General features: G+C 37.3%; 4 protein-coding genes across 4 annotated transcripts; 2 read left to right on the top strand and 2 right to left on the bottom strand.

The window, feature by feature from the left end:
- Nucleotides 1–701: 701 nt before the first annotated feature.
- Nucleotides 702–8,305, top strand: LOC126796427 (zinc finger protein BRUTUS). The gene is made up of 14 exons (XM_050523253.1): nucleotides 702–1,116; nucleotides 1,512–1,721; nucleotides 1,986–2,180; nucleotides 2,266–2,630; nucleotides 3,077–3,302; nucleotides 3,848–4,016; nucleotides 4,118–5,317; nucleotides 5,727–5,898; nucleotides 5,996–6,217; nucleotides 6,336–6,473; nucleotides 7,090–7,324; nucleotides 7,429–7,488; nucleotides 7,575–7,646; nucleotides 7,892–8,305. Exons 1-14 carry the CDS (start codon nucleotides 796–798, stop codon nucleotides 8,030–8,032), a joined length of 3,726 nt encoding a protein of 1,241 aa, XP_050379210.1. The 5' UTR covers nucleotides 702–795; the 3' UTR covers nucleotides 8,033–8,305.
- Nucleotides 8,306–9,126: 821 nt separating this feature from the next.
- LOC126794521 (uncharacterized) lies at nucleotides 9,127–10,749 on the bottom strand. The gene has a single exon (XM_050521265.1). It carries the CDS (start codon nucleotides 10,296–10,298, stop codon nucleotides 9,498–9,500), a length of 801 nt encoding a protein of 266 aa, XP_050377222.1. The 5' UTR covers nucleotides 10,299–10,749; the 3' UTR covers nucleotides 9,127–9,497.
- Nucleotides 10,750–16,355: 5,606 nt separating this feature from the next.
- Nucleotides 16,356–21,190, bottom strand: LOC126793354 (AMSH-like ubiquitin thioesterase 1). Its single transcript, XM_050519849.1, has 14 exons — nucleotides 20,892–21,190; nucleotides 20,340–20,404; nucleotides 20,159–20,234; nucleotides 19,905–20,072; nucleotides 19,674–19,768; nucleotides 19,052–19,157; nucleotides 18,932–18,978; nucleotides 18,374–18,695; nucleotides 18,116–18,205; nucleotides 17,966–18,028; nucleotides 17,774–17,848; nucleotides 17,023–17,085; nucleotides 16,772–16,824; nucleotides 16,356–16,685 (listed from the first exon to the last, which is right to left on the bottom strand). Exons 1-14 carry the CDS (start codon nucleotides 21,006–21,008, stop codon nucleotides 16,511–16,513), a joined length of 1,515 nt encoding a protein of 504 aa, XP_050375806.1. The 5' UTR covers nucleotides 21,009–21,190; the 3' UTR covers nucleotides 16,356–16,510.
- A 2,228-nt stretch (nucleotides 21,191–23,418) lies between these two features.
- Nucleotides 23,419–25,499, top strand: LOC126794930 (cysteine-rich receptor-like protein kinase 10). Its single transcript, XM_050521728.1, has 5 exons — nucleotides 23,419–23,647; nucleotides 23,746–23,956; nucleotides 24,069–24,306; nucleotides 24,440–24,590; nucleotides 25,008–25,499. Exons 1-5 carry the CDS (start codon nucleotides 23,471–23,473, stop codon nucleotides 25,380–25,382), a joined length of 1,152 nt encoding a protein of 383 aa, XP_050377685.1. The 5' UTR covers nucleotides 23,419–23,470; the 3' UTR covers nucleotides 25,383–25,499.
- The last annotated feature ends 351 nt before the right edge of the window (nucleotides 25,500–25,850 follow it).

Below are 25,850 nucleotides of genomic sequence, written 5' to 3'. Positions count from 1 at the left end.
ATGTCTAATCCCCCCCCCCCCCAACCATTTTGAAAATGACGCATTTCTAATAACATCAAAAAATTTAACTGTGTTAAGAATCCTGAACTAACACTTCAAAAAATTTAAAAATAAAAAGAATCTTGAACCATATCCAACTGTGTGTTAGAGTGTTAGTAATCAGTTGCTCATTGTTTTACTACATTATTTAGTGTCACACACAAATTATACCAACTTCTTTAAAATTATGGATGATAAAATGAGTGAGTTAAATTCATATGAAATTTGTCGGGACAAACACACACATATTACAAAAATCAACGCACAATTAAATATGTCAAATACTCTATTTTGTTTTAATAGTAGATATTCTAAAATTTCAGTACTCCCCTGCTCGGTTTTATTTTCAAAAAAAAAAAAGACAAAGCGGCAAACCTAAGATGATATCCACAAATTCACATTGTATCATGTTACACATGAGTGACATGAGCCATCTACTTCCTTCCTCACGATCAAATTCAAAGAAAAAAAAAACTTGGGAGTGTTAGCGATTAATCTCACATGATCGGCAAGAGTGACTCATATTTACCCACCGGCCTCACGTGACTGGCCGTTATTGACCACAGCATCCACGTGGGACATCACACCACGTGGCAGGAAGCGGACTATAAAATGCTCCGTCGTCGTAGCTAGTCTTCTTCTTATCGACCTCATCACTCCACGACCGACCTCGTTCATCTCCGTTGAACAATCCCGAGCTTTATATTAGAAGAGAGAGAAAGTTCCCGGAGAGATAGGGGAGAGAGCTTTTCGGAGATGGCGACGCCGTTAACGGTGGACGGAGCCGGAGGAGTGGCGGTGCTGAACGGCTCCGTAAACAAAGTCGATTCCGCGAGTAAAGGCTGCCTGGCGAGCTCCTCGTCGGCGGCGGTGGGGGAGGAGGAGGAGGAGGAGGACGAGAGGTCGCCGATTCTGATATTCTTGTTCTTTCACAAGGCAATTCGGAAGGAGCTGGATGCGCTTCACCGATTGGCTATGGCTTTGGCCACCGGAAAGGAGGCGGATATGAGGCCGTTGCTGGAGCGCTACCATTTCCTGAGATCGATTTACAAGCACCACTCCAATGCCGAAGACGAGGTTCTGATTCTTTTCCCTTTCTTTGAGATTTCGGTATTCATTTTCGTTTAGATTTCGGAATTCTGTTGAGGCTTTTTGGAAATGAAGTTGTTGCTGGAATTAGTTGTGATTCAAGATTTGTAATTTAGAGGTATCGTCGTGATCAAATGTGGCTCTGTTGTATTTGTGAACCTGGATATTGTTTGTTTCTGGTCGAGATTGGAGCTCAATTTAGTGCTTGCGCTTTCGAAATATATTTTCTTGTTGAAGTTGTTTATCAGCTGGGCAATGTCATGCCGCGAAAAAAGTGTAGTTGTGGTGACATTGTTTTCTTTGGCATCTTATCTACGATTAAGTTTTGGACGAGGTTAGCGCCACTGAACATAAAGTAAGTAAGGTTATCCATGGAATTGCAGGTAATTTTCCCGGCGCTTGATATACGAGTGAAGAATGTAGCACAAACATACTCCCTTGAACACAAGGGTGAAAGCGATCTCTTTGATCATCTATTTCAGCTGCTAAACTCTAATGCACAAAGTGATGAAAGTTTCCCAAGGGAGTTGGCATCCTGTACTGGAGCGTTGCAAACATCGGTCAGCCAACACATGGCAAAGGAGGAGGAACAGGTGTTATTTCATTTTACTCTTTCTGCATCTCGTATTCAATTATTCATACTACCAGTTGGGAAAAATGTTACTTGTAATTGGATTTAATAATTTGAAAAATCAGAGATGGAAACTGTTATAAAAGCCTTGATTGGTGGTGTAATTGGTAGAAAGTTTTACATTTCAAGCATCTCTCGAAAGATCTCTCATCATATTCTAGCGTTTGTATTCATATGCTGAATTAAGCAAGCAACTCATAACCCAAAATTTTGTTCTTTTGGCCAGGTCTTACCATTGCTGATTGAGAAGTTTTCAGTCGAGGAGCAGGCATCTCTAGTCTGGCAGTTTCTATGCAGTATTCCTGTGAATATGTTGGCCCAATTTCTTCCATGGCTTTCATCATCGGTTTCAGCTGATGAATATCAGGACTTGCGGAAGTGCTTAAGCAAGATTGTTCCAGAGGAAAAACTTCTTCAACAAGTAAAATTTCAGATTTAATTAATGAGCGAGTACTTTATACTGCTGCTTTCTCAAGTGAGTAACTGACAGCTCTCTTTTATTTAAGGTCATTTTCAGCTGGATGGAAAGTAGAAGGACCGGCGACACGGTTAAAAGTTGTCAAGATTATCCTCTGTTCCAATGTTGCATGGAATCTGGTGCTAGCACATCAAGTCAACATACAGAGAAGATAAATTGTCCATGTGAGTGTAGGACTGGGAAAAGAAAGTATGAAGAGTCAAGTACTGATGTTTCTGATACCACTGGGGGCCATCCAATAAATGAAATACTGCTTTGGCATAATGCCATTAAAAAGGAGTTAAATGAGATAGCTGCGGAGGCTAGGAAGATACAGCAGTCTGGAGATTTTACTAATCTATCAGCTTTCAATGAGAGGTTGCAATTTGTTGCTGAAGTTTGCATTTTTCACAGGTATCCATTCATAAATATTGTGTCTCTAAGGAATACTAATTATTTTCTTTGGGAGACTTGTCATTTAGCAGCTATCTTAATTTTTTTTTCTGAGCAGTGAGAGTTATATATCCATATGTTAGTATGCCTAGAGTATAATTCTGTTGGGTAATATGATTTCAAATTTTTTTTCCCGTTTTCCAAACAAAGCCATGTATGGATCATTTACCGTATTTTCTTTTAATTTTGGAAATTACACACTGCTCCCCATGAATTCCTTTCTATTTTTTCTTTACATTTTTGTAAAAAGTTTCGTTTAGGTGAGCAATGTGGATTTAATAACAAAATGTGTTCTTTTTCTATATTACTTGGCTATGAGAGAACTGTTAACCAGAGTTATGGTAGAGTACTATATATCTTATTTCCTTTAATGTTTTATTTGGATGAAACTTTTGTGCTTATTTCAGTATTGCGGAGGACAAGGTCATATTTCCTGCAGTAGATGGAAAGATATCCTTTTTCCAAGAGCATGCGGAAGAAGAAAGTCAGTTCAATGAGTTCAGGTGTCTGATTGAAAGCATTCAAAGTGCAGGAGCTAGCTCCACTTCAGCTGATTTTTATGCAGAGCTGTGCTCACATGCTGATCAAATAATAGAAACTATACAGAAGCACTTCAGCACGGAAGAAGTGCAGGTATATTTTCCTCACTGCTGCAATAATTCTTCACGAACTTCCATTATCTAGTAGAATAAATGTAATATATACAGATACATATATATTTCAAAAGTTATTGGGTAGTATTGATGTAGGACTGCAAGAGGTCATATGTACTATAAGCCCTTTTCGGAAGGCCTTTGGGACTTGATGGTATTGGGTGAAAAACTTGATAGGAAACCAGCCTGTTACTAAGGTCAAGGAATATGAAAGTTAGACATAGTGGAAACTCAACTAGTCTATTGAGAATTCAATTAAATTCGAAATAGAAATTGATGTTAGTCCTTAAAACTGCTATGTATTTGTTTGTTTTATCTTTTTGTCTGTTAATTTTCTCTAATTTATTTTGTGAGGGAGTCGTCGACTGGTCATATAAGATGTCTAAGAGTGGGTACATAACCTCATATCCTCTGCCTTTAACGAAACCAGTTCATACTCTGTGGCCGTTAAATTCTACAACTAGAAACTGTAACCAGCTACCTATACAGCTTCTGAAACTCTTTCCCCATTCCCTCCATGTCTAGGTTCTTCCACTTGCTCGCAAGCACTTCAGCTTCAAAAGACAGCGGGAACTGTTGTATCAGAGTTTATGCATGATGCCCTTGAAATTGATCGAGCGTGTTTTGCCATGGCTAGTCAGATTGTTGACTGAAGATGAAATGAAGAATATTCTCAAAAACATGCAGTCAGCAGGTTCTGTAATTACTCTTTCTATGTTCAACTGTAAGTTCAAAATTATTAATCAACAAAATTTACTACTATCTGTTCTGACAGTATGTAGTTTGATGATTCAGCTCCAGTGCCTGATTCAGCTTTGGTAACACTTTTTTCTGGATGGGCATGCAAGGCTCGCAATCACGGTTCATGCTTGTCTTCAAGTGTGCTCGGTAGCTGTCCTGTTAAAAGTTTTACTGATATCGAAGAAGATTTTGTTCGACCTGCATGTGCTTGTGCTTCGGGATCGTCTGCTGGAGAGAGACTGGTATCAGCTCAAGTGAATAATGTGAAAAGGCTGGTCAAACGAAATGTTTCTGTTTCATGCAAAAACAGTGATACTCGTGATCAATGTTGTACTGATCAATCTTGTCGTGTCCCTGGTTTAGGAGTAAACAACACTAATCTTGGATCGAGTTCGCTTTATGTGGCTAAGTCTTTGAGGTCCTTGTCTTTCAGCTCTTCTGCCCCATCTCTTCATTCCAGTCTCTTTGCCTGGGAAACAGATAGTTCTTCCTTTGATATTGGTTGTGGAGAACGACCTATTGATACAATTTTTAAGTTTCATAAAGCCATTCGCAAAGACTTGGAGTATTTGGATATTGAATCTGGAAAGCTTGTTAATGCTGATGAAGACACACTTCGACAGTTTATAGGAAGATTCCGTTTGCTTTGGGGCTTGTACAGAGCACACAGTAATGCTGAGGATGATATAGTGTTTCCTGCATTGGAATCGAAAGAGGCACTTCATAATGTGAGCCATTCATACACATTGGACCATAAACAGGAGGAAAAATTATTTGAAGACATCTCTAAAGTTCTTTCTGAACTTTCTCTCCTTCATGAAAGCGTGGAGAAGACTCATATGGATGAGGATTTAGCGGGAACTAGCACCAGTTTTTCTGTCAACTATACTAGAAAATACAATGAGCTGGCTACTAAGCTTCAAGGAATGTGCAAATCTATAAAAGTGACACTAGATCATCACATTTTCAGGGAAGAACTGGAGTTGTGGCCATTATTTGGCAGACACTTCACTGTTGAGGAGCAAGACAAAATAGTTGGCCGGATAATTGGGACCACGGGTGCTGAGGTGCTCCAATCTATGTTACCCTGGGTGACTTCTGCACTTACGCAGGATGAACAGAATAAAATGATGGACACATGGAAGCAAGCAACTAAGAATACTATGTTTAATGAGTGGCTTAATGAATGCTGGAAAGGAACTTCAGAATCAGCTTCACGAACTGAAATGAGGGAAAGTAACATTTCTCAAAAAGGTTAGTATAATGATTTTCCAAATATTCTTCTAACATCAAATAAGAAGCACAATCTAAAGTTGTCAGTCTGGTTTATTGCCTTGCCTTTGTTCTGTTATTCAGGTAGGGGTTTCCGCATACACCCAACTTGACTTTGTGAACCCAAAGGATTATACATCTACTGCACCCCAGTTATTACCTTGAGCCCAAAGATTTAGTTGTTCGTGAAACTATTTTTAATTGATTGATTGTGGTTATATTACATCTCCGTTTTTGTTTTTTTGCTTTTAATTCAATTATTTTAGGTATCAAATTATGGTTTCTTCTCTTGAGTATTGTAGGTCTACATGTCACTATCAATTACTTGTTGGTATTATGACAGAAAATATGTGTATTGCAACAGTGCTCATTTTACTGAATTTTCTTCTAGGTGTTGAATTTCAAGAAAGCTTGGACCAGACAGATCAGATGTTCAAGCCTGGCTGGAAAGACATATTCCGTATGAATCAAAATGAACTAGAGTCGGAGATCAGAAAAGTTTATCGTGATGCAACTCTTGATCCAAGGAGAAAGGCATATCTTGTGCAGAATCTAATGACTAGGTTAATTTCTAAAGTAACATAAACTTTGAGATTCCTACTTTATCTTTCATTATGTAATATATAATGAGATCATGACATATGTATGTTTTCGTTTTAGCCGCTGGATAGCTACTCAGCAGAAATTACCTCAAGCAACAGATGGGGAATCTTCTAATGGTGAAGATGTATCTGGATGCTCACCTTCGTACCGTGATGTGGAGAAAAAAGTATTTGGGTGTGAACACTACAAAAGGAACTGTAAACTCCGAGCTGCTTGTTGTGGCAAGTTAGTTGCATGTAGATTTTGCCATGACAATGTGAGTGACCATTCAATGGATAGGTAAGATTCTACTATTAACACTTGCATTTCGAGTTGGGTTATCATGTATCTGATGTTCTTGCTGTCTTTTTTTTTCTTTCATTTTTTCTGTTAATATCTCTGATTTTTTTTTCTATAGGAAAGCAACATTGGAAATGATGTGCATGTGTTGCCTTAATATTCAGCCAGTTGGACCAATATGTTCTACATCTTCATGCAATGAACTATCTATGGCAAAGTATTACTGCAATATCTGCAAATTTTTCGATGATGAAAGGTATAGATAGGACTTATTTAATATTATGTAAGTTTTTCAATTTTAATGCCAATATTGTGTGTGTGTGTGTTTTCATTTAGATATCTTTTCATTATCCATGTTTGACTTGAACACCACAAATTTTCCAAGTGCAACTCCTTCCCTTTCTGAGGAGAAAGTGTATTCAAGCTCAGATATTCGCTACAGAAAACTCTTGAAATTTTTGAAGCTTAATTGACTTAATTCTTGTTCACTACAATTTACTGGACCCAATATGTCTTTTATTTTTATTTCTCTTGCTTTTCGTGATCCATTAAATTGGGAATCATTTAGGGGATTTGCAAACGAAAATAGTTAGGCTTAGAAGCTGACTTGATGGAAAGACGGCATATATGTAATTTAATAGGACCAAAGATGTTGCAAAATACTCAATGATGATTTTTGACATGAGATGGTATAAATTTCATAGCTAAGTAGATACGGCTTCTTTGGACATTCATATGAATTTCCCCTTTTTAGCAATATGTTTGCATGATATTCAACTGGGTTTAACTGTAAGTTGCTATATAACTATATAAGCACACACATACTGAGGCTATAGGCAGCTTTTGACTTATGGCTAATGTTTGTCTTCCAGGACTGTATATCATTGCCCATTTTGCAATTTATGCCGCCTTGGGAAGGGTCTTGGAATCGACTATTTTCATTGCATGACATGCAATTGTTGCCTGGGAATAAAGTTGGTGAACCACAAATGCCTGGAGAAAAGTTTAGAAACGAATTGCCCTATCTGCTGTGATTTCTTGTTCACATCAAGTGCAACAGTTAGGGCTCTGCCATGTGGCCATTACATGCATTCAGCTTGCTTTCAGGTCTCTTGCACTCTCTAAACCTTTTTTTTTTTAACGTAATCTTTCTCCTGAAATTTTTATCTGAAAGAGAGCAAGTCTGAACTTCCATCTTGTTGTTTTGTTAGGCCTACACTTGCAGTCACTATACTTGTCCAATTTGTAGCAAGTCCCTGGGAGACATGGCTGTAAGTGGACATCTTTGTTTTCTTTTCTCTCTCTCATCGTATTATCTGTACATCTTTAAATTTCTGAATTGTTATACCATAAATAGGTTTACTTTGGCATGCTTGATGCGTTATTGGCTGCGGAGCAGCTTCCAGAGGAATACCAGAACCGTTGTCAGGTACCATCCTTATGTAATTTATTATAGTGATTAATGCATTGCCATATCAATTTGACGTAAACATTGGTCACCTTATTTTAATGCGAATAATGGATGCTGTGATATGGATAAAGTTTATTTTGCCATTTCCCTACACATTTGCATGATTTAGCACCCGATATGTGCACATCCATCAATTTGCCCAGAATAGAGCAATGTTATAATGATTAATCTACTATAACCATAAATGTACTTTTCCAATTTAGGACATCCTATGTAATGATTGTGATCGAAAGGGCACCTCACGATTTCACTGGCTATATCACAAGTGCGGTAACTGTGGATCATACAACACCCGGGTGATCAAGGGTGAGGCAACAGATACCGACTGTCCTATGTCACACTGACAAAGAGGTTTTCTTTCTTCGGCAAATCTATACTCATTAGTTTGTAGATACTTGTTAGGCAATTCAATTTTCCAGCAAACCAGAGAACTGGTTTTCTCTCTTTCAAAAGCTGATGAAGGGCTTGTTAGCCCCGTATACATCAATTTTGTAGAATCCTGGTAGATACCATCTTGCCTTGGTTTCATGATTCATTTACACGTATTATAGACAGAGGGGATGTAATAGAGCATATTCAAGTGCCTTCTGTATAGAAATTAGTCCCTTTTTCAGACATCTGTAAATCTTAGCTCCTCTCTTCCCTCTTTTGTTTTATTTTGATTACATTGCCTTAAAATTTGTTTATGCTGTCAATTCCATATTATCTTCTTTGGTGGGTTTTGCTTTACCTTTGCTTAATGCTTTCATTGGCCAAAAAAAGTGAGCTGGCAATGTTCCTGAAAGACTTGACCTCTGTCATCATGGCAATGCACTATGTAGGTGTAGCCATTGGCTTAAAAAAAAGTCAAGCACGCTAATGAAGTTACGGACTCGTCAGAGACATAAATTCGTACCCATCAACATGGTATTGTGCTTGCGTATGAATCAAGTTATTTGTGAGATCCATCATTCATAATGAGATTGCTGTTATCATGTTTTCCAGATGATGGACTTCATGTTTTAAACCAGGTCATGACTCATGACATTACCAATAGCCCTAGTCATCTAAACATGAAGGAAAAAAAAACACAAGGAAAATTGGAATGCGAGTTTCAAGTGGAAATTGCTCTGATTTTCCGGTGCCAACCTCTACCTTGTAGCTGTTCTGGGAGCAAGAAATGCAAATGGGATACAGTAAATAGTATCATATCATCAAATTGACACTTGAAATCAGGGTAGTGCTGATCCATCACACCACCAGAAACAAGTCACCATCAGATACCTTATCAAGGCAACCTCATATCTTTGGCACATTATAGGGGAGAAGGCATCAAGCCAAGCTTGCTTGACCCCAATATAAAAGAAAAACCAGTTTCATGGCGGATTGAACACGTAGCTCCTTGATTAGACTAAAGTTAATCCAGACAAGAAATCTAAAGCTTCAGGCTTTTTTAATACTAGATTTGCTTAATTTCAAACCCACCACATGAAACTAACCAACTCTCTCCCCTTTTTCTTCAATCAAAATATTTAAGAAAATCCCAACTGACTCATAATTACAAGCAAAAGAAAAGGTCAGCTAGCTAAGCAAATGGTCTCTCTCATGAAAAAACAGAATGATGAACAGCTAGTTCAGGTATGAACCAAAAGCACCTTGAGAGTTTGTGAATAAACATAACCAATGAGGACAATCCCTGAAAAAAAGCTACCTGGTCTCCTTAGTTTAATGGAACTGCTGCAGATGTCCAATTTCTTTACAATAATACCATTTACCCCAGAGAACTCAGAAGATTTGGTTAAACATGGAGCACAAGTGAGAAAACCAAACTCATTTCTTTTGCATCTTCTCCTTTCCTTCAGGGTATAGAAAAGAACTCAAACGGAAGAGCTTTGCAGTTCCTTTAGATATGTAAGGTGATGGTACATTTAACACAGGACTAATCCGAACACCATTGCCGTAGTTAGATGTTCCTCCATGACCTTTCCTTGATGGCGGCCTTGGTAACATTCGGTGTTGACTTGAAGAAGACGACGACGATGTTGACGATGACTTTGACATAAAACCTGATGATGATGAGGACGACTGCCTTTTCTGTTGAGCTGCTTGAGCTTGAGAATCCTTGTATATTGTAGACTTCTTTGGATTTGGAGCTGACCCTGTTGAGTTGCTTCTTCTCAAGAACTCTGGTAATGAACAAAGTAGACTCTTCTTGTTCTCTTGGTTGAGGCTGCTGCTTCTCTTGAACCCCCAGAAGGACTTGGACTGAGGCTTGCTGTTGTTCTGGTCCAAATGTTCAGGACTGTTCACATCCATGAACTGTGAACTGACATTGTTGTCCTTCCTGGTGGTCTCTTTCTTTGGATTCTGACTTGAGAGAGGAGGAAGAGAATAAAGGTGCCTGGCTTCCTCAACTGATGATCTCTCTCTGGGTTGCATAGGTTTGATGATTCCATGGGAGAAAAGCTCATCTGCTGAAGAAGGCTCATCTTGCCTGAAACTTCTGCTAATGCTGAACTCAAAATCACAGTTCATGTCCAGCAGTGAAGCATCCCTTCTGGGTTTCGCATCTGCTTGGCTAAGATCATGAGAAAAAGATATTCGAGGAGGACTAAGATCCGAACACATCATCCTCTTCGAGATTTTTTTTCCAGGTCAAACCACCTTCCTAGCTTCCAATAGAATCAAAAAATGAATTAGAAACTTTGAAAGATGTAATAATTGGAATCATGAAGAGTTCTTGGAATGGTATGAAGAATGTGAGGAGAAGATGCAGTTGGAATAAGAGAAGTTTTGAGTTTCAACAATGAGGGCTTGAATATTGGGGGGCTTGGTTGGACTTTTAAGGTCAAAGAGGAGGAACCGATAAGATTTTTGAATTTATTTTGGTTCAGGAACAAAGAGGACAAAAGATTTGATGGCAGCTTTTCCTGCACAATTCAAGAACAGTGAGTAAGTCTAGGAAGATCAGAGCCTGAATGTCCTCCTCTTTCTCTGGACATGGAGCAGAGGAAATGTTATACAGTTGAGTAGAAACAAAAGAGGGAGCCAGTTATATTTGTATTTCAGGCCAGAATGTTTTCTATTTATATTTCAGATGAATAGAAAATAAGGGGTTTCTTCTGTGACAGCTTTGGATAACTTGAAGATGGCAAATTGCATATTAAATAAGACTATGAAATTCAAGAAAATTAAAATGACCCCAGAAAAAGACATACAGTATTTCCTTACCTTTGTACTGGTTAAACTGATAAAGTTTAAGCAAGAACTTGAGAGAAAGTAAGAGTAGGTGACTATCTTGTTTTGGTGAATTACTGAATTAGGGCAATAATGAGAAGTCTATATCAAAAGAGGAAGGATATGGACTAAGCATATGGGCCCTCTTACCATATGTTAAGACTTTTGGGATTGTCATCCTGACCACTGACTTAACCTTTCCTTCAGTTTCAAAAATTCTCAAATTCTTATCATTAAATTGATCAGTATGAACAATGTACAAGAACTTTTTCCGATTTGAAATTTTACTTCACATCGCATCTTGCTTTATGACACTGCATGTCTTCTGCCTGTTATAGCAGAGATCAAAATGTTACAACTTCAACCTGCAGCTTGGAATTTAAGCAAGCTAACAAATAACAGATCGAGGGGGCCGGGAAGTATTTCATCATTACATATATACAGAAGGGGTCTTTTCATAATTAGAGATATGAGATATCCCTTTTGAGTAGAAGCAAAATGGATTGCATTGTCTTCTTCATCTTACTAACTCCTGAAGCCAAGCTGATGACTTGAAGATATCGCTTGCTGCTTTCTAGCTTTGTCAGTACCCTATCTTTATGATTTTAGGATAATTAAATAACTGTTTGTCTTCTGCCTTGATAGGCATCTTAAGTATATATGCAACTATGCATTAAGAAGGTTTCTTACACCAAAGACATAGGCAACTACTGTTTACAATAATCTGTCAAACCTGAGACTAATTAGTCTCAACTAATTAACTGTAGACCTCACCCTCAAGCGTGATTAATGCTTAATCAAAATTAGTGGATGGCTTTTCAATATTATTGTAAGATGGAATGTAGCATCATAAACAAGAACATATATAAATTGCTCCAAGCTACTTAAGCACTGTGAGTACTGACAAGAGATTTCCAAAATATAAATTTTTTCATCATGATATATTGAACGCTTAATGATTGATCAAAATGTATTGTTACATCAAATGAAGAGCTGACCAGCCAACCAAATCTCATCTATGGCCAAAGAAAATTTAATAGGTGCTTCCAACTACAGGTACCAACTAGTTTGGCAATATACAATGACAGTACAAATTCGTCAATCATTTTAATCGATATTTAAGAATATTTTATGATAATACTCATCAATTAACCAACTATATATAGTATAATTCCATCTCTGGATGATAAAAATTAAAGGCTGCATCATTTTTTTCCTAAAGATGGGATTCTTTATACTATGTCATTGTATATGAACAAGACAGGTTTGAAAGTTTTGGGTGTGTGGTACAGAGGAAAGACTTGGTAAACATGACTGAGTAAACACACATAAAGACGAAGGATAAAAGAGTAGGGGTTAGTTGAAACTTGGAAAGATACTTTGAATATATAGGTGGTGATGCTATAACCTATATCATATTATCATGAAAGATCAGTTAGGATTATATCGATCTGCTTGACTGGGTGCATAGTATTACAGCAATAATATTCATGCGTTCTGTCTTTGCAGAAACATGTTATCCATCTTCTCAAAAAGAACAAATAGATTGTTTGTTGGGAAGTGTTTGGACCTGTTCGTAAAATTTCATTGATGCAAGAGTTAATTTCATTCAAAAATATCCTTTTTTTGAATGGCGAGTTGGCATTGAACAATATGCTAAAATTTATTGTCCCACACTCCCACGCCCTATGGAAGACTGTCCTCATACGTAGATCAAAACCTTCAACTGTAAAATAACAAAAGGAACAACCCTTAAAAGGTTAAGAACAAAACGGGAGCTGAATGAAGCTTATGTACTTGTTGGTTTCATGGAGTAGGATTAGGCAGGTGTGCGGAGCTTGATCACACCAACATGATGTGCAGACAACAGTGAGGCATGGAAGCAAAGCATATGGACCCAAAAGAGTGCAACTCTTCCTACCTTAGTACGAGACACATACTCCATTTTGGGGCAACTGGCCATGTGACCTGACTCCATCCTTTTGTTTTGTGGATCATTTTTGAGATACAAAGAGACTGATGACGAGTTGACGACCCCCCCTCTTTCCCCAATGGCACAAGGTTCTTTCTTAGCTTAGCTAGCTTGCAAATGCCTCTATGCTTTTAGTCGACCTTGGCAGAACATGGAAACCACTCACTCTGTATGTGATGGATCCCACAAACTGGGTATCTTCTTGGATCAGCATTTTGTGGAACTTAACATTTCTCGTCCAGTATACAATCTACAAAAGAAAAAAATCGATCTATTTCAATATTTGCTTTCAAAATCGGATGTATTTTGGATATGAATTCAGAATTTTCCTGTCTGTTGTAATTGGTGAAGTGAGGAAGGTACATATCCTGAAGTAGTCCTGATCGAACTATCTGCCGGTGTCACCAAGTCTAGCAATTGATCCTTTGCTTTGTGTACGTTTGGATGATCAATATGGTGCTTATGGTGCATGCTTTGTTTCGTGAGTTCCACTGGACCACAGTACTGTTACGAAAGATGCATAGATCTTATCCTAACTAGCTATCAAAGTCTTCATGCACATACAATTATCAAAGGGGACCGACACTCATATGGGTGGAGGGTACAGCATGAGAAGAAAGCAGAGAGGAAGACGTGACTCGTGAGGAAGAGTGAGAGAGGGTTCAATTCTCTTTTTTAGCAAAGACGTCTTCTGGAAAACATCATTCAATTGTAAGTTTCTATGGCCCTGCGACCGGTGCTTGGTAAAAGGTTCATCAAGATCGGGGTTAATCATTCATGATTACACAACACATTTGGACTAAAAACTCATTTGGTTTCGGGAGTTTATTTTGTTTTTGTTTTTTTAAGTTGAAGAACAAATATTTGAGAAAAATATATTGAGGAAAAAACAGTAGTCAAATGTAGGGAATAAATATAACTATTAGATATTTTCAAAACGAATAATAACCATTAGATTTGAATAAGATTTGATGGTGTTTCTACTTAACAATGATATTACATAAAATTGGAAAGGCAAAATTGCTAAAATACACTCTGAACTTAGCTCAAATTGTAAATTTACACCCTGAACTTGTAAATGCGAAAATTTGCCTACTCAACTTGGTAAAAACTGTCGACTTGCACCCTCATCGTTAAATTTAATATTTTTCATCCAATTTGTAGTCACATGTCATGCACATGATGAATATTTTTGTTATTTAATATATATTTCATTTTAATAACAAAAAACACAATGAATTTAATATTTGTACAATTATATTTGTTCACTCATTTACTTCATTTTTTTTTCTTAATATTTTTTTCCCGCTAGTACACTTAACATTCATCATCAGCTAATTAAGTGAGGACACAAGACAAAACTCAAACCTCTAAAACGACAAATCTTGGAAGTAAACTTGACGATTGCTAGATACTATAGACATAATTAATTACTTTTAGTTTTTCACTTATGGTCGTAATTATGTATCGTTATTTTGAAAAAAAATTATCAAGAAAGATAAATATCGTAAGGTGAATGAGTGAGCAAATATAATTGTACAAAACTTAATTTCCTTATACATTTTTATCATTAAAAATGAAATAAATATTAAATGACAAAAATGTCCATCATGTGAATGGCATTTAACCACAAATTAGATGAAAATGGTAAATTTAATGGTGAGGATGCAAACCGGCAGTTTTTGCCAAGTTGAGGAGGCAAATTTTCGCATTTACAAGTTCGAAGTGTAAATTGACAATTTGAGCCAAGTTCAGGGTGTATTTTGGCAATTTTGCCAATTAGAAATGATATAATGTGTCTATATTATTAGGCTTGACACATAAGATTAAGTCATTTAAGGCCTAAAATTTTGAGTTCAACAATCATTTTTCATTCCATTCTAGGCCTTACCCAGACGCTCAATCATATTTCTTCTCATTCGCTCTTTACTAGTTAGTCTCTCACTCTCTCAGACATGCTGCCAAGCTTGCCATGGAATTTTGCCAGGATGATTGGTTCCACTGTTACCCCTATATTTATAAATTGCAAAACAAAATGGGGTGATGACCAAAGACTCTAACCCACCCATAATTCATTTTTGATCGAGTGGGTAGTGTTAGGGGTTTCATGTTGTAATTTTTTCTTGTTAAAAAAAACCCACCCGTAATTATTTTCTTATTAATTACCTATACAATTCTCAGTGGCTCCTACTAGAAAATATACATCAAGGTATGCTAGCTAAACTTATAAAAAGAGAAGAACATATGAATTGGTTCAATCTCAAAAAGGAGGTCTTGATACTTTCTTATCAAGAAACCACAAAATATAGCGAATAAAAATGTCAATTTAGAGAAAATTTCTAATGAAGAATTAAAAAGTCTTTATATATATATATATATATATATCATGCCTTCTTGGTTGCGGAGGTCCACATACCATTTTTCGATTGAATTTTCTCATTTTCACCGTCTAGTATCTAGATAATATTGTGTAGATCATCTCTACAAAATTTCAGCCAATTTGGTAATCGTTAAAGCCCTTAAAATTGTGTTTTTTTGTTATAAAAATGAACGGATCAAGTTTGACAGAATTCAGTTCGTCTATTTGTTTTTTGAGTTTGAGGGTCTTAACGATTATCAAATTGACTGAAATTTTACATAGATGATATACACAATATTATCTAGATATTAGACGGTAGATATGAGAAAATTCAATCGAAAAGTGATGCCAAAATAAAAAATTTCACCAAAACCATTGGTGCGGAGATCCGCACCTGAAAAAAATCTTATATTTCTATATAAGCCCCATTTCAAATTTTGCACTAGGCCCTTAAATGTTTAGTGCCGGCCTGGTCATGTTCATATGTGTTTCATAAACAGTGCATAGTGGCGTGGCTGAGCTCATTCACTACGACTGTCCTGTTTGCCAGATGCTGGTGTCCGATGATGATGATATTGATGAGACGAATGTTCAGTCCGATGAGGTTATGGCCGACACGACATTTCTGTTGTCCATTTCCACTCTTCAAAGAAATTGAGGTATTGAACTATGATGTCTAAAGTGATTTGTTGAACTTCGAACTGCCAGATTGATCATGGTAGTTGGTCGATCTTACAACTCATACATCGGCCCATCGTGCTCATAATTCTTAGTACTTAGATTAGTTTGATCGTCTTTCTCCTGTGCTTTGTTTATTTCTCGGTGATGTAAAAGTTCCAACTTTGTCGACATGAATATACAGTAGTACTCAAATCTCAACACCATATGAAACACTTTAGTTACTCGAGTCTTACCCGTACGTGATCTCAGAAAATCCGGTTTAACCATTTTATCCGTCATACCATCCGGTATGCTAAATTTTTTGTAGAATGTTTGTTGCTCCAAGAGAGCATACTTGGAAAAACCTTTAATCACAATACATCCAGTAATGCATGAACGCTTTTTTGACTCACCGAAGCCATTCTAATTTTAACTGAAAGACTACAGATTGGTACATATCCAATCAAATGTACAGCCAACCAGCAAACATTTCATTCTTTACAGATACTTACACACATGAAGGCCAAGCTTGATTATAAATCCAATATTGTCACTGTTTTGTATATCAACAATTGCATCAATGAATGTTTATCCATTTGAATATCGTGTGTATCATTATCGAAGATCAATGACCTCAAATTTAAGATTAGGGCTCATATAAACATCTGTACAGGTGTTGTAAATTGGCCCTCCATCTGGTGGCTGATCATGTGAATGAAAACCACGCTGTGGGCACTTTCTAATGACTGACATGCCACCGGGGGTTGTCAATCGGAAAATGCCATGGGTTCTGAAACATAAAGATATAAAAGATGATCTACCAAAAAGAAATGAAAGGCAAGCAAAAAGGACAATTGAAGGAAATGCTATACATACCTTGAACTATCTCTTGGCGCCATGACAATAGCAACAGCTTCTGGCAACATAATCTGCATAAAGCATAGGCATAAGGAATTTTTTTTTTTAAGTTAAAGACAATGTAGGTTCAGGTCCTATGTTGCAAAATTACTGCCAATAGACATTCCAATCACAGTGAATGACTAAAACACGTTCTTGTTACAATCCTCATATTTCACTTGTAGAATAGATTATCTCCTAAACAATTTATATCAATAAAAGGCACAGACCTGATACGAATAATGTGTGTGAACATCGATCGATGACATGAAACAAGACTGTGTAGGATGAGTCTGAAAGTTACAAAACAAACTGAATGGTCAGCATCATGGATTTAAATGGAAGAATGTGTCAGTGATAAGCATAATATAATTTAGACAATAAAATGGATGATATTAGATATACTATAAATCTTAAAGGAAAGAAGCAGACAAACACGTGTTACTCTTGTAGCTATACTATACGCGTTTATCAGTAGGACACATGAAAATATAGCTCTCCATAAAGGAACACATTTTAACCACCGTATTACCAAAATGAATGACCATCTTATGTTGGTTTGCCAGCAAATCGTGGTTCATGTTTTTAAGTACAATATCTTTTGAAACCTTAACTATACGAAACTTTCATCTGGAACAACAAATATTCTGCTCAAAAGCAAAGCCTGAAATTCACACAAGGGTCTTGGGGATTGTCTTTCAGAGCAATAGAAGCATATATACCTCTTGTAAGTTAGCAAATTCCTCTTTCTGGGGGCAGTCAGAGCCGCATATGAGCAAATTACTACTATAATATCTCAGTCATGTTCTATCAATAAGCTTCCTATCTTATTGACGACATACACATAACCCTCAAAATAGACCACATCATGTAAAGTATGTACACCCCTCCCCGAAAGAAAAAAGCTTGCTTCCAATTGTATATTTAATAATAAATGCAGCAAATACGAATTGCTCACTGATTGAAACACAAGCTACTCACATGTATCCAGCCAAGAGGGAAGAGAGATCGTTTATCCTGTACTTCAAATATTTCCTCTTCATGTGTGGCTTGGCACTGATAAGAAATGTACATGCAATATGTATCATATGTAAAAGTGAGTCGTAATAGTATACACAACATAAGTGAATATGTATATCAGAAGAAAGAAATGACTAAACAAAGCTGACATACAGAATTTTCTGTTGACTCTTGCTTTGGTATGATGAGAGCTGTAACATAGAATTTTCGGTTTTTCTGGAGAATAAAAGTATTAAGCCATTAGATATTTAGATGCGCAGGGTGTAAAGTACAGAAAATAATGACCAAGTTCTGCAGACTTACAAGTGAACCAGCTAGAATCCCACAAGTTTCCAAGTTCTTTTTAGTATTTGACTTTGCCAACTTCATGAAATGGTCCATCATTGTTGTTGACTGCAAAAAACAACAAATGATTCACGTAAGAAGCTTATAGACTCCACCATCAGAGAAGTCTTGCATATTCCAATACACCAGTCCTGAAAAACAAAGCTAAATACCAAAAAAAAAAACAAGAAGAAAAGAAACAGCAATAAATTAAAAGACAATGGTCACGAATCTAACAATGTGCAATTGCAAGGGGGATTCAGCACGAAGAAATTCATCTGTAGAGAGAGTCTCCAATTCACTTCCTACTGCAGAGACTTGGGGTGAAATTGCTGGGATCAAATCTTGTACTTCAGCAAGCACAGGTGGAGGAGACGGCTGTCTGATAAGTTGCGTATGTTCAGGAGCATCTGTTGATTCGAAGGAAATCAGGGAAGGCTCCTCAGCAGGAGGCAACGGAGCATCATCACTACTCTGGGTAGGAATTGGTTCTAAACTTGGTCTTTCATGTTCCAAATTGCTTACAGCTGCAGTTTTTCCCTCTAGAGACTGTTCCAGACTGCTTGCCAAGTAAAACAATCAGATGCATAAATATAGCTATGAATTCTTCATAAACAAAGATAATATATACATATAATTGATGTAAATAGCCTGGAATGTTTTTACTTTGGAAAGCCAATTTCAAAACTAACACTTATTGAAGAATGAATCTCCCATTATTCAGATCCAAACTAACTAGGGTACAGAACAATGGAGAGAGAGAAAAAACTTTATCCAGTGAACCAGGAGACAGACCTTAGGATTTCAAGAGAAGTCAAGTCAACAATGCTTGGATATCGAACCTACAATTTAAGGGATAACTTAGCATATTTTTCTTTCATGGACCAAAACAAATATAGCCAGATACCAACATACCCCAGTATCAGTTCTAGGTGGCTGCCACTGCCCATAGAGCCCATTCGGGCCCAAAATTGAATGTTTGGAAAGAGTATCCTCCTTAGGAGGTCTAACATTTATGGACCTGTAAGAAGACAACAAGAAAGGATGGTCAGTCCATGCAAGGTAATAATAGAATGAGATAGCAAGTGCAAAACAGCAAAATTAAAGATCCAAATGCATGATATATCAGTCATACAGCATAGCATTATTTCAGATGAGTTGGATCACATTCAGACAAATCGTCCAGGTGAATACCCTTCTAATATCCTTTTAGTATACATAATTCAAGAGAAAACAGTATTATATGCACAAGGTAGACCAATCAGAGTTCAGGTATTATTCTTTGGCATATAATCACGACTTTATCTATCAGTACATCTCACAGTTATATACAACACAATAAAATTTCTAACTACATACCAAGAACATAAGTGAGATTGTTTTAACATGGACAACAAAATACTACGTCACCATATCAACAAGTTTATCAACTTACCCCAGTCAGAAATTAAACTGATTGTGAGTAAAGCCTACACGATTCTTGGTATTAGTGAAACAAATATAACTGATACACCTTTCTACCTGCGTAATAACTTACAGTTTGCGTAAATGTTCCTCCACAGGTCTGGCATATGAAAACTGTTGAGTTCCTGGATTTTGATAGACCTGTACTTTTGAACCTGGATTTGCTGCCTATCAGATTTAGAACAACGATAGTTGTGTCAGTGAGAACCACATTGCAGCAGGGGAGTATCAGTTCCCAAAAACAGTCACAAAGCACATAAACATTGGGATAAGTAGTTAGAATATGATAAAATACTAACAGTACCTTATTTACGTCATAACTAATCAAATTTTGCTTTTTTGGAGGAGCTTGAACTTGATTATTATTGCCCCACCCATTGGTTTGGTATGCAGATCTCCTGTTGAATTCATCATTCTTCTGTTTCACTGCTGGCTTTAAGTTCTCCAGCTCACAGAGAGCATTCAACAATTTCTAGAGCATGAAACAAAGCTCATAAAGTTAACAGAGACCATAAAAATAATACTTAAAACATATGGAAAGTGAGATGACAACACTACCTTCTTCAAAATATCCTTTTCTCTTTGAACAGATGCTCTATAGTCTCGATGATATGGTATCGTCTCAGTGGCCAAACTGAAAGCAGAAGAGCACAAAATGATTTCAGTGTTATATCCAATTAGCTTTTACAAGCCCATACACATAGAGACACAATTGCGACATATCTACTATGTTCCTTACCTCGAAAACCTTAGAAGCATGACATAAAGGTCTATAATATTCCTTTCTTGTCGAAATATATCAGCCTACAATGCAACATGATATTGACGAATTAAGCAAAACAAACTAATAGAGAAGCATAAGAAACTACAACGGAGCAACAACATAAAGTAACAACAAAACCTCAATATCTCAATCTAACAACAAAGCACAAAGCCGTAACCGAAACAGAAAAACACATTTCTGCTCTACATTCTAGCTCCATTAGGATTAGGAAGCCGTTTCGAGCGTAACTTACACAGTAGATCATTCACTAGGAACTAAGTTCTCATTGATTAGAAACTAATTCAGTAAAAAACTGCTACTTCCTACTGTTCCTAGCTATATTTCCTCTCTTGCATTTTCAATTTTTTTTTCTGATGATTAAAACACCGATGTTAAATTCACAATCAAGTTCATCAAGCAACATACAACAATCAAATTCCGCTAAATAACTAGAAACAAATTCACAATGATTCCGCGAAATTACTCAAATAAAAAACGCTAACAGGACTAGCACGACTGAGACGAAACCTGCTTGAGGAGAGTATTGGCGATCCGGAAGTAGATGCGGAGCGAAATCCGGTGGTCGACATCGAGCCGCTGCGCGTTGGCGGCAATGTCGATTCTATCCGAGCAAGACGGCCTCATCTTTTGCCTTTTTTTTTCTAGACGAGCGCCATTCTGCGAGATCGAGAGAGATTCAGGTACGGCGGAGAAGGAGACGGAGGTTGAGCTGAGGCCGGTGGTCCTCGACGGCGGCTTTTGTGATCAGAGAGAGGAGAGAGGAGGGGTAGGCGAAGGTGCGGTGAGAAAGAGGAGGTAATTGTGGCAATCTGACGGGGGCAAAAGTGGGAGAAAAGACAAAAATGGAGGGTCCTGAGGAGTGAACATGAATAAACTGCGGCTGTCACAATCACGTGGGCAATGAAATTAATGGGCTCCGTCATAGAACGAAGCAGCCCGTTCTCAAATTGGGCCGGGATTAGAATTTTAGAATTGCGGAAAAAAAATAACAAAATTGGCGCGGTTTGACCATTTTTTTAATTTTTAGTCAAAGGCTCGGCTTTTTGGTATTGGTCTCTCCTACTATGCAATTGTGTTTTCATTATCCAAATCAAGACGTCAGTTTATAAGAGCATTTGATTGATTTATTGATAGTACTGTCTGTCATGACTCATGACTCATGAGTTTGAAGAATGAGGTTTGAAGAGATCTTTGGAGAGACTTGCCCCTAAACATGCAATTAAGTGGGGGCAAGGTTAGATATATTTCGTTATCGAAACTTAAAAAGTATAAGACTTTTTAAGATACATATTTTTCTTGATTTTTACTATAATTATTAAGTCTGAATTAAAGAACGAAATATACATCGGATGTCAAAACGCGTGTTGAGACTTAAGAAATCTCTATGTATTTAATATATTCTTTCTTTAGTCAATTGATAAAAGTACGTGCTAATTTAGTTGGTTGTTTCCTAATTGAACTATGATAAGTTGTTTCCTAGCTGTGGTAGCAGATGATTCATTTTTTGCAGCAAGAGATTCAAATGGAAGAAATCTGGTACATGTACATGAAATTTGTGCCACTACTAACAACCATTCACCATGTTTAGAAACATAAACTTCAATACATCACGTTTGAAGCCTAACCTAGAATAAGAACATGGGGTTAGTAACGCTATTAGTTGATGGGGTAGGTGGCGTACATTGAGGGGTAAAATGGGGTTTGTACGGAATTTTATGGGGTAAGATCTTGAGCAGGTCTAATTTGTCTTCACAGCCTTTAACCTCCACATTAAAAAGAAGAACTATTAATTAATAAAATTGTAAAGAGATTAATGGTTGTTAATGATGAAAAACATTCTTATCTAGTTCATGAGCTACATTCTTCATTGGTAGATCATCGATGGACAAACTGAGGGAAGCAATTGCAGGGCTGCATGAAGATATTGAAAAAGAAAACCAAGCTCTGGCAAACTATCCAATTGATCTGTTTGTAACTCATTAGCCAAAACTTGGCAATCCGATTCCATAACCATGAGGATGCAGATCCAAGTTGACTCGTAAACTGTGCCCCTTCGATCATAGAACATAGTTCTGCATGCCTAGATGATTTTCAATTTTTCATTTCACTTCGCAAAGACATTGATCCTTGTAGCTCTAGTTGTACTTGGTTATGAACAAGGATATATGAATCTGATCAGGACTTAATTACTTAATTAGATTATGAGTCTGACTTTTACAAAGCTATGGCCACTGAGAGAAATGAGCTCGGCGGAGGACTATATCCTTATACAAAGTGCCAAACTGCGAATTAAGTCCTAGGGTAAGGTTTTTCCGTAAAATCCAATTATATCATTCATTAAGTTCATAATGGCATGCGGTTTAACGGTCGCAATAACGTCTTCTACCTGTTTTGGGTTGGGTCTGTTATTTAATATATCAGGAATTTATAGGTGTATACATGTCACTGAAACTTCATGTACTATAAATTTTGTCCGATTCAAATCATTGACCTAAGCGTACACCTAAAAGTAAGACAAACACTTTAATCACGTCATATTGTCATAATGTGTACAAGGAATTTATGGAGCAAAACAAAGCACGGAAGCTGATGTAGAAAAGTATAAAGGAACAGCACTTTATATTTAGAAGTTGACATCTCAACTTCTCAAGCCAATTAACGAGTTCACATTGCTTAATCCCAAATATGATTACATGTAGTCTGAGGGAGGATCATCTTGAATACTTCAAGGCAGCATCTCCGTCTCTCTGACTTCCAAACATCAATGACCACCTGCCAATTGAATTTCCCACAAATTTGAAATTAGAGAGCGAATTCACTTAACGAGATGTATCTACACTAATAACGTGCAAGTCACACGAATTGTTAGTTCTTCAACTCGTTATAGTCCTTAACGCGCCTAAGTGACTAAATGTCGTGACACGACTTTTCATATTGTCAAATTTGCTGATTATAGCATTTTACATTCAGCCACTTCTCGCAGTATTACTATCACGTGAATAGTTGGTTAACGTAGATTCAGGTGAAATCTTCTCAAAACGGGGTCGTTTGGGTGACAGAGAAGTACAATCCAGAAGAGGCGGCTCATGGATTGTTGTTCCGGTTTATGTGCCTATTTCGCCGGAAGAGGCGGCCGGACAGAAGACGACGACGTTTTGGAATCCTTTGATCTCTTCTTCGAGTTACAAGCTCTGCAAATTGCCACCGGTTTTTTCTCTGACATCAACAAGCTCGGCCACGGCGGCTTCGGACCGGTTTACAAGGTGCGTAATTTCCGAGTTCCATCCGGGTCAATGTCGGAATGTTATTTAGCAGTGTTTGTGGAATAAAGACGTGAGCTTTTTGTGGTTAAAAATTTCAGGGTTTGATGCCAAATGGGGTGGAAGTTGCAGTAAAGAAGCTGTCTTTAGATTCAAGGCAAGGAGTGAGGGAATTTACCAATGAGGTAAAACTGTTACTTAGAGTTCAGCACAAGAATCTGGTAATGTTAATGGGGTGTTGTGTACAAGGACCTGAGAAGATGTTGGTTTATGAGTACCTCCCAAACAAGAGTCTTGATTTCTTCATTTTTGGTATGCAGAACATGTTTGTGTGATTTTGTTTAGTTTGGTTCAAAACTGGTTCTAATGAGGATTGAGGAAGGTACTAATTATTGGTATATTATTGTTCTTAATGTTGTTTCAGATAAAACCAAATCTGCAGCTCTGGATTGGATGACAAGGTTTAGGATAATAACAGGCGTGGCTAGAGGTCTTCTATACCTCCATGAGCAGGCGCCGGTGAGGATCATTCATAGGGATATTAAAGCCAGTAATATATTGTTGGATGAGAAGCTCAATCCGAAAATTGCGGATTTTGGCTTGGCAAGGCTGTTTCCTGGGGAAGACACTCATCTAAATACATTTAGGATTTCTGGTACTCAGTGAGTAGTTTATATTTTGCAGGGCTCTTTTGCCTTTATGGTGTACATAGTTTTGAACATTTAGTCGTATTGTTCCATGAATTGTTTGGCCACTTGTTTTTGAAATTTGACTCGAAACTTTTGTTAAATGTAGTGGTTATATGGCTCCTGAATATGCAATGCATGGATATTTGTCGGTGAAGACAGACATATTCAGTTATGGAGTCTTGGTGTTAGAGATTGTTAGCGGGAGAAAGACCCATGATCGGTTGCTTGATAGAGAAAAGGCAGACCTCTTGAGCTATGTAAGTTGCCTTAATTTTGTGAAAAGCTTTTACTGTTAATGCAACTTGTGCGGAAATAGACTTAAAAGTAGCCCTATATAGTCTAAATAAGAAGCTTAAGTTGGTCCAACCTTCATTATCTTCATTAATGTGTCTGATTTTTAGGAATTGAATCTTGGATGTTAATCAATCGTCCAGAATAAGACAAATTTGCATCACAAAACTAGGCTATCTGCACCTGCATTTTATGTAACAACTTGAAATGCAGTTCATATATGTCGTTTTACCATATAAGTACTTGATGGACTTAAATCAGCGTTCCTGCTATTCAAGCCAAACTAGTTTGCTATGTTGGTTGGCAACCTACTACAAAAATTGTGTTTTTGTTTGCTTCTGTTGGACAACTAGATGAATTTTCTTCTTCTCTATCTTCTGCAGTCATGGATGTTGTATGAAGCAGGTAAAGCATTGGAATTAGTTGATCCATCCCTAGCTAGGTACAATCGTGAAGAGGCAGCAATGTGCATTCAGCTAGGGCTTTTATGTTGTCAGGCAAGTATTGCCGATAGGCCTGACATGAACTCTGTTCATCTCATGCTTTCTAGCGATTCATTTACTCTTCCCAGACCAGGTTTACCTGGTCTTCAAGGCCGAGGAGGACGGCGGACTACTACATCTACTTCGGCGCTTACCATCAATACCAATGGTAGCAGTGGATTCACTGGTGGTACCCAGCCTTCTGAGGGCAATAGTTTTGTTGAGGAGTACTCTAGAAATTCAATGTCTAATTCTTCTATTAATGTAGGTAGGTAGATCAGTGATAATTAACCTCCGTTTGTAATTAAAGTGCTGTGCTAGCTCCAATTATTTGATGTACAGTAATTCTCTCAGCTATGACTTGTGCTAACATAATATCATTGAATTTATTCTTCTAAATATGACGATTTCCTGCACTAGGAAATAGGGATGACTTAGTTGTGCTCTTTTTAGTCAAAATATTAAGAACAAAATACTATTGTGAGGTCCAGCCTCAAATTAAGGCCGTCCACATAAAACTAAAACTCAAAATGTATTGCAGGTAACAAACAGAATCATGAATCAGAATGAATTAACTCCCAGAAGCCAATTAACTGTAATAGATTAATTACTACCCTCTTTCTGGTTTTTGGGGTTACGCTTTCTGCACCTTCTGCTATTAGCTTCAATTCAGCTGCTGAATTCCAACTTGCAGGTGTCAAAACTTACTCATAAACTATCAATTGTTTAATTCCAGTTTCTTCC

Source organism: Argentina anserina, chromosome 5, assembly GCF_933775445.1.
Source record: "Argentina anserina chromosome 5, drPotAnse1.1, whole genome shotgun sequence".
NCBI classification, from domain to species: domain Eukaryota; kingdom Viridiplantae; phylum Streptophyta; class Magnoliopsida; order Rosales; family Rosaceae; genus Argentina; species Argentina anserina.
Note: the sequence above shows the minus strand (reverse complement) of the source record. Positions and strands in the feature narration are given on the sequence as shown.

Excerpts from the sequence above, each read along its gene's own strand:
- LOC126796427 (XM_050523253.1), top strand. The coding sequence starts at position 796 with ATGGCGACGCCGTTAACGGTGGACGGAGCCGGAGGAGTGGCGGTGCTG. Across the intron at positions 4,017-4,117 it reads CAAAAACATGCAGTCAGCAG|CTCCAGTGCCTGATTCAGCT; the intron begins GTTCTGTAATTA and ends TTGATGATTCAG. Across the intron at positions 6,218-6,335 it reads AGTGACCATTCAATGGATAG|GAAAGCAACATTGGAAATGA; the intron begins GTAAGATTCTAC and ends TTTTTTCTATAG.
- LOC126794521 (XM_050521265.1), bottom strand. The coding sequence starts at position 10,298 with ATGATGTGTTCGGATCTTAGTCCTCCTCGAATATCTTTTTCTCATGAT.
- LOC126793354 (XM_050519849.1), bottom strand. The coding sequence starts at position 21,008 with ATGAGGCCGTCTTGCTCGGATAGAATCGACATTGCCGCCAACGCGCAG. Across the intron at positions 20,073-20,158 it reads AAAAGGATATTTTGAAGAAG|AAATTGTTGAATGCTCTCTG; the intron begins GTAGTGTTGTCA and ends TTCATGCTCTAG. Across the intron at positions 16,686-16,771 it reads GCGCCAAGAGATAGTTCAAG|AACCCATGGCATTTTCCGAT; the intron begins GTATGTATAGCA and ends TTTATGTTTCAG.
- LOC126794930 (XM_050521728.1), top strand. The coding sequence starts at position 23,471 with ATGGATTGTTGTTCCGGTTTATGTGCCTATTTCGCCGGAAGAGGCGGC. Across the intron at positions 23,648-23,745 it reads GCTTCGGACCGGTTTACAAG|GGTTTGATGCCAAATGGGGT; the intron begins GTGCGTAATTTC and ends TAAAAATTTCAG. Across the intron at positions 24,307-24,439 it reads TTTAGGATTTCTGGTACTCA|TGGTTATATGGCTCCTGAAT; the intron begins GTGAGTAGTTTA and ends TGTTAAATGTAG.